Source organism: Chroicocephalus ridibundus, chromosome 6 (genome assembly GCF_963924245.1).
Source record: "Chroicocephalus ridibundus chromosome 6, bChrRid1.1, whole genome shotgun sequence".
NCBI classification, from domain to species: Eukaryota; Metazoa; Chordata; class Aves; order Charadriiformes; family Laridae; genus Chroicocephalus; species Chroicocephalus ridibundus.
Genome location: NC_086289.1, coordinates 46376458 through 46391136, shown reverse-complemented (window position 1 = coordinate 46391136; position 14679 = coordinate 46376458). Strand labels below are relative to the sequence as shown.

The following is a 14679-nucleotide window of genomic DNA, read 5'->3' as shown; positions in this document are numbered from 1 at the left end:
ATTTTGCAGACTGGCACACTGACTGAGGATGGCTTGGATCTTTGGGGAATTCAACGAGTAGAAAATGCTCGGTAAGGATAAGCTCAGACCTGATAGCAAATGTGATACCTACGGTGCAACAGGAGCTTCAGCAGAGTAGAATAGAAAATTCAATGTGAGCTCATACATGTTTGCATTTCTGTAATGAGCTCTAAGAATGCAACTGAAAATATGGTTTAGGTGTAATGAAAGTTATCAATCTTACGAGGCTGAGGTGGAATTTAATTTGTTGAAGTCTGAGACCTCGTTGGGTTCATACTGCAGTTAAAGTATAGTGTGTTTCCTTAATCCTGTCCTCCTAAGTGATGACTTTTTGGGCTGCTAAAATGAATTAGCTTAGCTAACTGAGTTAAGTACAAAGTGATAAAGAGTATGAGGAATCAAACTAGAGAGTGAATTAACACAGAGTTTTTGAGGGAGACAGAAGTTGTGACTGTTTCTGAAGATGCCAGCCCAGAGTCTTTATCTGTTTTCTCTGATGTGTGAAAATACAAGTGAAGAGACTTGTGCAGTCCATTTTCTTCTGTTAATCTAAACAAACCTTTTGAATTGGCTCATAATAAATAATTACAGTGTTAAGTATGTTATAACTTCATTGTTTTAGTTTCCTTTTGCCGGAAGAGAGTGCTTGCAGTGAGAGCTTGCTGAAGTCTGAGTTTGTTGCTTGCATGGCCACTTGTCATTCCCTTACGAAAATTGAAGGAGTACTTTCTGGGGATCCTCTTGATTTGAAGATGTTTGAAGCAATAGGATGGGTAAGTGTCTGCTTTTTTCAAGAGAAGCAACATTTTTAAGATCAGTACTATGAAATTTCCTACTCTTCCTTCCTCTTATATACAAGATAAGCCATTGTATGCTGTTTCGAGCTGTAACTGTAAAACGGTGGGCTTTTGACAACACTTGTGTGTCAAAGGAAGTCTTAATATGAAAATGTTCCGAAAATGTGTTCTGTGGAACAATTCCTAGAACTGAAAGAATTTGAAGAGCTAATTTACTGCTTACTGATGTGTGTGGCAAGATCTCAATGCATATAATAAACATATAAAAAATAGCTAAGTGGATCTTAAGATAATTGCTAAATTAAGACACTTAATTCTCACAGGAGATCTTGTTTAGAAAGATTATTGCACCTTGGGCTGTCTTCCAAGTCTCTTCTTTTCCTGAAAATTATATTATAAGAAAATCAAACTTAACGAATGTATAAATTAATTATTTTTAATACAGATTTTAGAGGAAGCAACTGAAGAGGAAACAGCCCTTCATAATCGAATCATGCCGACAGTGGTTCGACCTTCAAAACAGCTTTTCCCAGAATGCAAGCAAGCAACAAATCAAGAAATGGTATAAAAACGCAAATCGATTCTTTGAGTTAAGGCAATACTTTGTGTTAAATGAATATGTTTTACTATATGCTGTGGTTCTGGCTGATGTAATTCAAACAATATCAAAACTGAGTGGTTTCTGATGGCAAAGATACAGAAGACATGTTTAAACTGTTGTTGAAGGTAGTGGTTCAGTATATGCGGCTTTCAAGGTGAGCAGACTGATTGCCAGTGTTACTTCCCTTATGGACTGGTTATAAAGTGCTCAAAAGCTTTTTGAGCCTACAGGTTTTAATGTTAGTATCATTACCACATTCTTACTTTGCTAATGAAGTGCTTAGGTGTGCTCACCTTGCAGTTTTAGTTAAAACAATTTTTTGTTAATGTCACTGCACGTCACGGAATTCTTGCCACCATTGTACCTTATAGATGCGTGTTTTAATTAAGCACCAAGTTACAAAAATAAAATGTACTTGGCATATCTGCATTTTGAAGTATTTTTTTATTACTTCAGGAGGGGGAGTTCAAGCATGTGACTGTGTATCCAGATTATGACACAACAGGGTAGTGGGGGGGTGTAGTATAGCAAGTTGGTTCCTCTGTGTGAGTCCTAATCTGTAGTAGATATAAATGTCTTTTTTTTTTTTTTTTTTTTTTTTGTTCAGAACTCAGTGTACACGAACAGCAGTAATTACTGTGCGGTAGCTGATGTGTGAACATTCTTGAAACTTACTACATGATTTTTTGGGGATGTACTTAATAATCACGGCCTCCATTCTGAAATACCATAGTACTTTAATGATTTACATAGGCCAATCAGAGATTGGACTATGAAAGTTCTTGCAAATTCTAATCAAGAAATCCAGCTCTAGAGTTCTACAATGTGTCAGTTAAAGTAAAGGACACTAAACAGATGCAGCATATTTATATTCAGCTTTTGTGAAGTCCATTGCAAATACAATGTGACTTTACCTTAAGGATGTTGTGAGATTTATGTTGAAATAGTTTGTAGGTGCAAAAATACTTAAAAATAAGTATTTACAGTAAATGTATTTTTTCTTTTTTTTTTTTTTAGGAATTGTTTGAGCTTTCGGTAAGTACGCTTTTTCAGTTAATCATGTACGTCTTTTTTTCAAAATGTATATGGATGTAACCCTTTTGTTCCTTCCTTCCTGTATGACACAGACCAGTTATGAGATTGGAATTGTGCGCCAGTTTCCATTTTCTTCAGTTTTGCAGCGTATGTGTGTAATAGCAAGAGTTCTAGGGGAGAAGAGAATGGATGCTTACATGAAAGGTGCCCCTGAAGTGATTGCCAGCTTGTGTAAGCAGGAAACAGGTAAAGGAACAAACTATTTTTACTTCTTCTGTAGATCACCTTTAATACGCATAATTTTAATAACTCTAAACTTGACCTTTTTAAAGTTCCTGTTGACTTTGAGCGTGTCCTGGAAGAATACACTAAGCAGGGCTTCCGAGTTATTGCTCTTGCTCACAGAAAATTGGAGTCTAAGCTTACGTGGCACAAAGTCCAGACTATTAATAGGTAAGAGTGACTTCATTTTGTTAATAAGTAACAGGCTTTAAAAGCTATATGCTTTGGATTAATTATGAAAAAATTATCTTTGTTTGAATCAATTACTACTCTTCCTTATTACTACTTTTCTGTCTTGACATACCTAGTTCTGTGCATTCTTTATTTGTGTCCTGGACAACACATACAAATTTAAGCTAAGGAAGTTTTTCTGCAATAATGTGAATTCTGAGGAACATCGTTAAGCTTGAAATTAACTGTAATAATAATTCTTTATGGTGTTTAATTTATGCTAAGATGGCAGAAAAACGTCATCAGATTTCTTTGTTACTGAAACATATCCTCTATTAAAAATAATGGCATGTAGTGAAAACCCTCCCGTGCACATGCGATTTTAAACTAAAACAAGGAAGACAGGTATAATTGAATGTGAATGATGGTATCTCTTGGGTCACTTCTATAAAGCAAATTATTTTCATAGTTAAAAATAAACATTTCCATTTAGTTTGATAAACAGAAAATCAGACCTTGTAAGCTACATCTAATATTTGTAATTCTTCTAATGTTTTTTTCCTTGCCTCCTTTTCTGCAGAGATGCTATTGAAAGCAACATGGATTTTATGGGGTTAATTATAATGCAAAACAAGCTAAAGCAAGAAACCCCTGCTGTACTTGAAGATTTGCATAAAGCCAACATTCGCACTGTCATGGTTACAGGTTAGCATGTAAACATTCATGCTCAAAAGATAAAAATCCATCTCTTTTTGGTCTTATTTTAATTATAGTGTATGGACTCAAATTTTAGTGTCAATAGGCTGGGATTACACTGTATTTATAGCAAGAGGGAAGTTTAGAAACTATTGGGAGTATATTCAGACACTAGTGTTTCTTTTTGTGTGAAACTTGCTTTGGTAAGTCAGAGATCAGAAGCCGGTATGGGCATTAATTCTACTTCATAGCTTCCTCTCCCTAGCTCCATGCACAAGTTACTTTATACTGAATTGAAGGATGGAAAACCGTAGGGGATTTTCAGATCAGACTAGGTGAAAGTCCTGATCTAATCCTATGACTGCCCCTGCTTGGAGCAGGAGGTTGGACTAGAGGACCTCCTGAGGGTCCCTACCATTTTGAATTATATTATAATAAGTTACTTGGTATTGGATTATTTTTTTTTTTTGTAAGCATGACGTATGTCCCCATAAGCTGGCTAGGTATCTGTGTTCAGTGTTTTCCGTGCAATATGTGCTTGCTTTTTAAATCACAGGTATTGCAAGCTTTGGAATAATGTTTTGATAGGCTAGCAATGCAGCTCGATGTTTGCATGTTCTGTGACCATGTTTAAAAAGCGATATTTTAGATAGCCATGTGTTTTCTGCCCAATTTACAATATATACTAAAATTTGGTCAGTAAGAGACCTTTATGGCTGAAAGAAGCATACAAAGTTTCTAGTGATGTTAGTGCAGGGGAGGGATTTGAATTTTGCCTGTAGGCTTGATTTGCCCTAAGGTTGTCACTGGTACATCAGGCAGTCGTCCTCCTAGTTTAAAAGTGCCTTTTCTTTTATGTGGAATACCATATATGCTATTGATCCTTTTCTAACTGAAACCTTTTTAAATGCAATTGTTTAACAGGGGATAACATGTTAACTGCTATCTCTGTGGCCAGAGACTGTGGAATGATTCTACCTCAGGATAAGGTCATTATTGCTGAAGCACTACCTCCAAAGGATGGGCAGGCTGCCAGGATCAACTGGCATTATGCAGATACCCTCGCGAAATGCACTAGTTCATCACCAGCCATAAACTCAGAGGTAATAACTTAGAATGCAAGCGGTTAGTTTTACTGTTGCGTTTCTTTCTTTTTATCTTATTCCGTTAAGTATCAAATCTGTGGTTAAGTGTCAAACCAAAATTGATGCACTAGTTAACTTTCAGATCTTAAAATACCAGAGAGTAGTAGAACAGCTGGGGGAGCTAGTTTTTTAACTGTGATGTGGCATTTGACATTTCAGTTGTGCAGGAGACAGGTTTTTTTCCCCACACTTCAATCTCTTAAGACTGCTCTAGCTGCTGGTAGTTGAAACATTAAACCACATTTTCTTATTACTAAATAACTGTTTTCATTGTATGAGGTTTTCTTTCAAGTAACATTCTTAGAAACCTCCTGTAGCGTGGGATCTCTAGGAATACCCCTCTGAGCATTAGCATGAAATTACCAGGTATCTGTGCAAACACATTACAGCTAGAGTATTAAATTACTTTTGACAGGATATTCCAGTTAAATTGGTCCACGAAAGCCTTGAGGATCTCCAGATGACCAAATACCATTTTGCAATGAATGGAAAGTCATTTGCAGTGATTCTGGAGCATTTTCAGGACCTGGTACCCAAGGTGAGCATTTTATTGAGTGTGGGCACTTTTGTTGGTGAACAGGCTTTGCCCTGTGAGCATTAAGAAATCTTCTTTCTTCCAGCTTGTGTTACATGGCACTGTGTTTGCTCGTATGGCGCCTGATCAGAAAACTCAGTTGGTGGAAGCTTTACAAAATGTCGAGTAAGTAGTTGCTTAAGCATAGAAAGCGGGAGGGTTGGCAGCGTTTGCTGTGTCAGGAGGAAAAAATTATATATGCCGCTAGCTGTTTTGCCAAATGAAAAAGACTGGGCTAATAAAACGTCCTTGAGTTGGTAGATCAGGCTATTGTCTGAGCGGGAATGAGAGTAGTACCATCTGCTGGCTAGTTGTGAAAGTTTCAGACTTTTCATGAAGTTATAAATGATGAATAACTAAACTAACATATTTTATAAATCTCGTTGTTTGGCTTAATAAACAAATCCATCAAATGTCTTCTGTGTATTGAAGAAGTATTAACGGGATGAGGTCTGTTCACATATGGTCAGTCTATTGTTTGTTGGTGTCAGGCAGTGCAGCTATGCAGACTACTACAATAATCTCTGCCTGGGGCAAAGATGCTTTAGAAACCACCTTGGAACGACAGAGGGCTGACAGTCATTATTGGTTCGGTTGACCTGGCTAAGTCACGTTACTTTTCTGTGTACTTCTTTATATGTATAATGGGAACAGTAATTGCTTTCAGCATTAATGACCACTCATTATTATGCAAACCCTGAATAAGTGAAATAATATAGAAGTATTCAATGAAATAAGCTAACTGGATTATGCTTATGGAATGGTCCAGAATGCTGACATCTGTTTGGCTTTTATAGTTACTATGTGGGCATGTGTGGAGATGGAGCAAATGACTGTGGCGTAAGTATATTTTTATTTTCCATACAGAACTGTTCGATTAAATTTTACAGCTGAAAGCAAGTTTTAATGTGTTGTCTATTTCAACGTTAACTGGCAGGCGCTAAAGAGGGCACATGGTGGTATATCTTTATCTGAACTTGAGGCTTCTGTGGCGTCACCATTCACTTCCAGGACACCTAGTATTTCCTGCGTGCCAAAGCTGATCAGGTAATGCCACTTACTGGAAACTTAAATGCGTCTGTGGAGCTCGTTGTGCATACCCTACGTTAGTATGTTTGATGCTGTAGGAAGCTAGTTTGAATTAAAGAACAAGTCATACTTTTTTAGTAGTTTTGTTTCTTTGCTGAAAGTACTCTGAGCAAGGGCTTGCCATAGCATGATTTAGTTTTATTATAAACACCTTTTTTCCATGTAAAGTTAATTCTTTAGAGTGTGAGTGAGCTTCTACATGTTAGTATTTAATTTGATATCTTAGTTACTGTGTTAGTTTCCATAAAGGCTGTGTGTAATTGCAGGCAGTAAAACTCTTCAGATAACTGCTCAGCCCCCTAGGAAGTAGAAAACAAATTTTCTAAATATGTTTTGACCAATTTTTGATTCCAGAATTGGTTGGTAGTTAGGTAATAATTTTGGATAAAGGTCAACAAGAGAAGAATGTAGTTAAGTCAGCGTGGAACTAATGAAGTAATGCGTAGTCAGAAACATCTCTGAAGTCAGCAACTCTGTGGCTGGCTGCGTGTTCATTCAATCCATGCAGTAAACTAGCGCTTCACAGATGCTTTTGCAAGCAGACCTTCGTTTTAAAACCTCTGCTGGAAAACCACAAAGTCGAAAGAACCCTGAAGTAAGGTCCTGGCTTAGTTCAGAAAGCACGCTTGCAACTTGGTACTTGAAAGTGTACCATTCTCACCCCATTTGCTCCATGTGTCTTCAGCCTGATGTCCCTCAAAGGGTTTGCTGATATGTTTAATTGCAGCTAACATTTTGCTAAGCAGAATTTAACTGCACAGAAAGCTTTCTAGTTACACTATTGCATTTGTTTTGACAGGGAAGGCCGTGCTGCTTTAATAACTTCCTTCTGTGTATTTAAGTTCATGGCACTATACAGCATTATCCAGTACATCAGTGTTACTCTGCTATATTCTGTAAGTATTTAATTGTGCTTAAGCACTGTCAACATAATTCAGAGATTTGAAGATTGATAGATATTTAATATAAATTGTTGCAAGTCTCTTTGAGTACAGAACACTTGTATTCTAAAAAGTATTGTTGGTATTTTTGCTTTTTTATATTAACTGTATGAAAAACATGGTAGTATCTACTTAAAAAAGGCAGTAACTAATGCCTGCAAATAGAAAGTCTGTACAGTGGAAAGTCCAAATAAGCATATAAATTGAACAAAAATACAATTTTCCATTACTTAAAAACGGTCAGCATTTTCAAATAACCTAACTTTAAAGGGCAATGCATTCGTTTTATATAAGGATTGAAAGAGAGCAGTTTGCAAGTATTGAGTTTAGGAGGGGGGGAAAAAAGCAAAATGCAGTATTTCTTATTAATATGTTTGGATTCACAATATGGCATGTGGTAGAAATCCTGTATTTTAATTTGTATTCTGAGTAAATTAAACATGCAAAGTATTAAAGGACCCTTGAGGTGGATTTTGAGAACTGTATGACCATATAGTAAGGTTATGGTGTTTAGAGACCTGTGGGCCTAAGCTATTATTTCATTGGCTTGTAAGATTCAGTAATACAAGTGTGATTACAAACAAATTTCAATTACATATAGCTTATGCATCTTGAAACTGAAATTGTTTCATACCTTGATACTTCAGTAAATTGATCTATGAATTGTAGAATACTCAAGACTCCTGCAGATAAAGGAAAACAGTTTGACAAGAGACTGTCTAGTTTATAGAGTGAAATTTAAAGAATTAATGCCGTAGAAGTGTCACTGTAATGTTTTCTTAGTGTGAAGAAATTACCAATGTTTCAGTTGTGATTTCTGTCTAGATCCTGAGCAATTTGGGAGATTTCCAGTTTCTCTTCATTGATTTGGCAATCATTTTGGTGGTTGTCTTCACTAGTAAGTATCGTGCTGAATTAACACTTCTGGCTTCTATGAAGCAGTTTTGGCTTCATCAGATTTTCTTTAATATATAATTACATGTTGTTTGGAGTAAGCACTATGACATACAGTTGGGATGTTACGACTGCTACAGTATACGCATTAAAAAACCCAAACCACTGTGTACTAAGTTAGATTAATCTGAAGTTTGTGAAATGTCGTCATACAAAAAGCAGTTTGTGGGCATGGTCTTAGAAAAGTAGTTCTTCGCAGCACAGGAAGCCATAAATATCTCCTGACATGAGGAAACTGTTTTTGGAATCAGAACAGGCGTTGTTCCAATATCGTCTTTCTCCAATGTTTTGATTTCTTGCATTTTTAGCTGAAATTCTGTCCACAAATTGTCATACTCAAGGTCTATTATCTAGTGAAGTATTTGATTACACACAGAAACCCAGCACTTGGTTTACTGGCTAACAGTAGAATTCCATTTTCAAGTTTAATAGAAACTGCTTCTTTGAAGCAATGGCAGACCAAAACTGATGAGACAAGCTGTAAGTCCTTGTGCCAGACAAGGGGAATTTGGCCAGACACTCCTAATTCCTTAAGTCTCATGGCTTCTGTTATTGTCCCCTGCTACCCTGTGCTGTTGGGGGTAACCAGCCTGCAGAAGGCACTGTGGCATTATTCTAGTGGGATATAGTCTTTTCAGGGTGGCTTCACAGTTGCAGTTCTGGACTAATTATTAAAGTGATGCCATAAGCAAGCTATTCTAATTCCACAGCATGTGAACAGGGTAACTCTTGAAAACCATAATGATGTAATGTGTAATTTGTTTTTCTTTCTCTTTGCAGTGAGTCTGAACCCTGCTTGGAAGGAGCTTGTTGCACGAAGGCCTCCATCAGGTCTTATCTCAGGTCCACTTCTGTGCTCCGTTTTGTCTCAGATCATCATCTGCCTTGCTTTCCAAACCTTTGGGTTTTTTTGGGTCAAACAGCAGTCCTGGTATGAGCCTTGGACAACGGAATCTGAGTAAGTGTTCCAGTTGCTTCATGCGGGATACAGTAATGATTGAAAACCTATAGGCAATAACTGCTCTCTTCTTTATTTACCCCCCTTTGAGGACTTTTTAAATAAAGCTTCTGTATGGCAACTTGTTAGTCTGCTGAATTTTTTCTGAAAAGCACAGTAATATATAGGAGTTCGCCAATGGCTGAAACTCAAAACTGGGTCAGAGCCAGACTGCAGGGTCTGAAGACTCCTCAACTGTGTGACAGTTGAGATTGAAATTTGAAATTCAGGACATATTTTAACTCTATGTTATAAAGTTTTCTTTTCCTGTTAGAGTTCCAGTAAATCAAATTCGTATTTCTGAAAATGAAGAGGTGTTTTATTCTTTTTTTAGATTGCAATATTTTCTTACCTGTCTTCAAAGTGTATCTTCAGGGATAGTTTCTAAACAGTTGATGTAGTGAACTTACAAGCTGGAAGCATAAAAGAACTCGAAGCTCAGAATTCACAAAAATTCCTCCCTCTCTGCCGCAGTTTTGAGTTACTTCTTGCTACCTGTAGTAGGTTTTCAAGGATAATTTTTGTTTTACTACCATAGCAATTCATCTGTCATTAATTTTGTTAATAAATAGGCCTTGTGTACATCTTCTCCTTAATTCAGTGTTAAATGTTTTTCTTTGTTGTAGTGCATGTAATCTATTGGATGCCACAAACACCAGCTCTGCACACCATGGGAATGAGACTCTTGATGATGATGAACATTACATTAAAAATTATGAAAACACAACTTTGTTTTTTATATCCAGCTTTCAGTACCTCATAGTGGCAATTGTCTTTTCTAAGGGAAAGCCCTTTAGACAACCATCCTACAAAAATTGTAAGTCCTTTCATACTGTGTACTGTTCCAAGTAAAACTCCAAGTGACTCTGCACTTGTTTATCCATGGCTTGCTTACAATTCTCTTGTGCCCCATCAGCAGTCATAGTGTTGCTAGGAGAACATAGAACAATTATCCTCTGATAATCAGAGATAGAAATACGGAAGTATTAAACTGTAGGGAGAAATTTATGTTAATAGTTGCTTTGTTTGTAGAAGTGTATGCGTATATATGTTTCAGCTCCACAATTGAGCCACTGAGAAACTGAGTCTGGCCTTCTGTCTCTTTACGACTGTCAGCACAACTTGTATTGCCGAAATCTGTCAGGAAGGGGTTTAGAGGAAGAAAAGAGATTACTTCCAGGGAGTAATGAACCCACGATACATGGGAAAACTATCTAAAACTCTGATTGTGAGATGGTCCAATTAAAATATTTCTTTTCTTCTTTTACAGTTCTGTTTGTTGTATCTGTGATAGTTCTTTATGTCTTCATATTTTTCATCATGTTGCATCCTGTTGAATCTATTGACACATTTCTTGAGGTAAGATTGAGCAGATGTGCAGGTGTCTGTACTTCCTGGGATAACTGGTTGGCTGCCTTTTGGGCAGCCTTTAGAGGGCTTTAGAGCTTTAACTTCGCATCTCTGGGGGTGGAAAGGGAGAATTTATAATGCTGAGCCTGTTTTCAGTGTGGTGTGTCTACTTCATGTGTGTGTTGCTAACCTCTGGCAACTTTTTCTCATAGCTCGTGTGCGTGCCATATGAGTGGCGCCTCAGAATTCTCATCATTGTTATTCTCAATGCAGTTGTATCCGTGCTGACGGAGGTAAGAAATTCAAATGGAAAAAATGCTTGTCTGTTAAGTGGGTCTTTTTCCAGAGTATGTGTTTGTCTTTTGTTTAGAAGTCTCTCTTCACAGCGTGCCAGTGTAAGTGGTCACTGTTTTTGTTACCTTTGTATTCCTAAAAAGTCCCTGTAAACTAGATTTAAGGTGTCAAGGTTTTCTGTGTTAAAGGAATGATCTTAAAGCCTTTTTTATGAATAAAAAAAAAAGGGGGGGAAAAGTTGAAAGACTTCAATTATTTCAGCTGTTTCATAGGACAATACTCTCCACATTTATTTACTGTGTTAGTTCAGTTCAGAACAACAACGTAGTAGAGAACTACATAAAATCCTTAGGGGAGCCTGTCTTCGTTCAGTTGGATCATATACATACCTTATTGTTCAGAATAATGCAGGTCTATATAACTTGTTCATCTAATCTGATCCAAGTCCAGAACTAGAGATGTTCATGCAGATCTGCTTTTTCCAGCCCTGAGCTTGTCCAAAGCCAGTCAACTCTGGGTATTGACCTCTTCTGCTGTAATTCCAGAGTTAATGTGGCCAGAAACATGCCCTACCTTTCATCCAGGTACCCCTCTGTTGTTTCCAAGAATTGGAGTTTGACAGATAACATCTTCCAGAAGGAATCTGGGTTCAAAGCCAGTCACTTATTCCTGTGGTTAGTTCTTTTCCGTGTTAAATTGATGCCTTATTTCCAACCTAGACTACATCTGAGTTTTGGTTGCAGCCATTAGTCACTATTTTTTTTCCTGCTAGATGAAACAGTCTTTCAACATTATCTAGCACTTGCACACTACAATTATCTGTTTTTACTGTATAACATTTTCTGCAGCTTCTAGTCAGTGTTTCCATTACTATGTGAGGGATTGCTATCAAGGTAACCAGGATAATGTTTGCTTGAATCATACCATTTTGGCCTTTGAATATTACTACAGCATTAATATTCTTTCCACTTGGCTATTTTTTTCCCTTTTATTCACGACTTAGTAAAAATAAAACCAACCAGGTTTTTTTTGATAGCTTAATAAAATTATCAAGGCTTTGTGTTCAAAATGATGTTCCATATAGAACTTGCAATATATGTTATTATGTTGCTGCCTTTTGGAACATGTTTTTCAGTTGTTTTCACGTGATAGGCGATAACTTGTCTTTTCCAAAACATGGCAGTAGATATTCATTTTTTTGGCCTTTGCCCTGTTATTAACATGTTTATCCTCTCCTAGTGCCTTTCTTACACTGCCCTATATTTACTCTAATCCTGCTTGTGAGTGAGGTTTCCTTCATGTCCTTTAAGTCTATTTTGTACTACTAAACTTCTAATAATTGTCTTTTTTTTGCCTCCTCTTTTCTTTGTTAAGAGTTAAATTTTATGTATATTGCGATCTTGCTACTGAAAAAAAATAGTTATTCTAAAGCTGCGGAATCATGGCTTTTTTTGTCTTATGATAAATTTAAAACAAACCTTATAGATAGAAATATTTTTTCCTGTTTACTTTTTCTGGTCAATTTTGATGTTTTTATTGCCATCTCTAGGAAATGAGCTTTTATGAAGTGCTAAGATTATTCCTTGGAATTGAGCTTTGTGTTGATACCTGGACTGTAAATAGGTGGTGGTTACAATTTTCAGTCCGCTGATAAGCTTTACCGAGAGAAATAAATTAAACTTAGCTTCTGCTGAAAAATTACTTAGTTCTGCAGATGATCGTTTCTAACCTGTATACAGTCTGGTGATGTTTCTGTTCTGGAAGGGCAAGGGCTCTAGTAGAAAGTCTGTGCAGTGTGTCAGTCCATGGATCGGTGCGTGTCTCTCAAGGCCAAGTGTTTCTCCTCTGGCTTAAACGTTCCTGAGGTTCCACTCCTGGGCCTTGTTTGTTCCCACATCAATCTCTAAACTTCTGAGTTTCTCGTAACCATAACCTAAGCAATGTAATTACTGTAGAGCATTTGCTTCCACCCAGTATTTCAAGCCTCACCTCCCCCTTTTTCCTATGCAGGTTTAAGTTAGCATCTTTCAACGCTTTAGTCGCTTAACTGTCATTACCAAAACTGGTAGGATGATTTGTCACATTCCTTTCAGCCAGACTTTCCTATTTATCTTGTTGCCCATACTTTAGGAATGGAATAGAATTAATTATAGAGTTTAATTTTCTTGACATTGTTTGGGATGTTCTGCTTTGACTTAAAATCTATTTCGTCCAGTTTCACTGTTAGTTAAATGCTTCGTTTAGACCTAAGTTATCTTACTGTACAGCAGGTGTCCAACAGAAGCATTGCCTACTGATCCTCAAGTCCCGAACCTTGTGTTACAATATGCACTTCACCTTCCATAACTTCAACCTGCTTTTGCCCCACCTTTTGATCTGTGCTTGTCCAACTCGAGCAGTATTACTCCAGGCTCCCTGAAGCTTTTTCATGTGGTGCCAATGCATTGTGTCCGGTGTGTTGTGTGGAAATCGTAGGCTATTTCATTCCTTTCCTTCCGGTACAGCTCACTGCCCTTCTGTCCTTGTGTGCCTGGCTGGATTTTCTGCTCACTACACTTTTTGCTACAGAGTTACTGGGTACTACAGGTCATATTCTCAGTATTTAGGAAAACCTGCTGGTGGCATCTCCTTATTTCTTTTAACAAGGTGTTCTGTAGGTATATCACCTAGAGGTGGTTCTTCTGCTGAGACTAATCCCTCAGTAATTACTTCTTTATCTTACAATGATGAGATACATGTGGGATTGGAACAATCTTCGTCACACTTGCCAGTTTGACGCTTGTATCACGCTACACTCGTATGTAGTTTTAGTTGCTTCTACAACAGGAATGATTTCTGACTGTGGCTGTCCCAAATAAGTTTTCCAAAATGCTGTGTGAAGCTTTTGCTCCTTCCATGTGGGTGCCAGATGAGGTTCACAAAGCATGCATCTTCTTTCTGCCAGATGATAGAAAATATTGCACAACAAAGGCAGATCCTAGCAGATGTTGCTCCTTACCCTGATGCCTGGTATAGACATACTTAAACCAGACTGGCTTCAAAAATGAACATCTAACAAGCTGAAGATTTGTTGGCAAAAGCTTTATAAAAGCAGTATAAAATTGTAGTACACTATAAGATCATAAGCGTTATAAAATCTATTATAAATGCCTGGCTTATCAGCTCCACTTTCTCGGTGGCGGAGGTTAGTCAGATGTTAGAAATGGAATCTGTCCAAAGAACAGACTTGTGTGCTCAAGGCCATGGAAGATACAAGTTCACACCTGTGGTGCCGGATTTGTTCAAGGCTCTCAAGTCCGCCCACGCAGCTGTATGAGAATAACCAGATGTACTGAACATACTGTTAAAGTTCTGCCCTCTTCTCCAAAATCTGGAACGGCTCCTACAGAATTTCTTCAGACTTCCTGCTGGTGGCTCAGCTTTGCCACCCCGCTGAAGCTTTTCTGAGAATGTCACTGCTTTAAAACAAACGCCAAGCAAAGCTTCGCTCCAACATGAAGTACGCCATGATGTTAAAGATGGTTTGAGGGGAAACTGCTTTAAGCACGTAGTCTGTGGTGCTATAGAGGGTTTTTTTGGGTTTTTTTTTTAGAGTGTTGAAACACATTAAGAATGTATATTTATGATTTTTACCTGTATCCATGGATGCAGTTTTGGTCATTGTTGCTGTTGATTTAAAGTACGTGTTCGTATTCTTAAATCTCATGTGAGCACTTTAAGAATGAAAATGTT

At 37.4% G+C, this 14679-nt stretch overlaps 1 protein-coding gene across 2 annotated transcripts in view; it reads left to right on the top strand.

The window, feature by feature from the left end:
- Positions 1-14679, top strand: part of ATP13A3 (ATPase 13A3) — a 61428-nt gene that overhangs the window by 40578 nt on the left and 6171 nt on the right. For both annotated transcript variants that reach the window (XM_063337996.1, XM_063337995.1), the window contains exons 15-32: positions 10-71; positions 644-794; positions 1264-1380; positions 2437-2454; positions 2547-2700; positions 2787-2907; positions 3488-3612; positions 4528-4706; positions 5164-5286; positions 5369-5448; positions 6120-6162; positions 6260-6369; positions 7211-7307; positions 8178-8250; positions 9087-9264; positions 9930-10120; positions 10574-10662; positions 10866-10946. In XM_063337996.1, the coding sequence (XP_063194066.1) occupies positions 10-71; positions 644-794; positions 1264-1380; positions 2437-2454; positions 2547-2700; positions 2787-2907; positions 3488-3612; positions 4528-4706; positions 5164-5286; positions 5369-5448; positions 6120-6162; positions 6260-6369; positions 7211-7307; positions 8178-8250; positions 9087-9264; positions 9930-10120; positions 10574-10662; positions 10866-10946 (1992 nt within the window). The remainder of the gene's footprint in view (positions 1-9; positions 72-643; positions 795-1263; positions 1381-2436; positions 2455-2546; positions 2701-2786; positions 2908-3487; positions 3613-4527; positions 4707-5163; positions 5287-5368; positions 5449-6119; positions 6163-6259; positions 6370-7210; positions 7308-8177; positions 8251-9086; positions 9265-9929; positions 10121-10573; positions 10663-10865; positions 10947-14679) is intronic.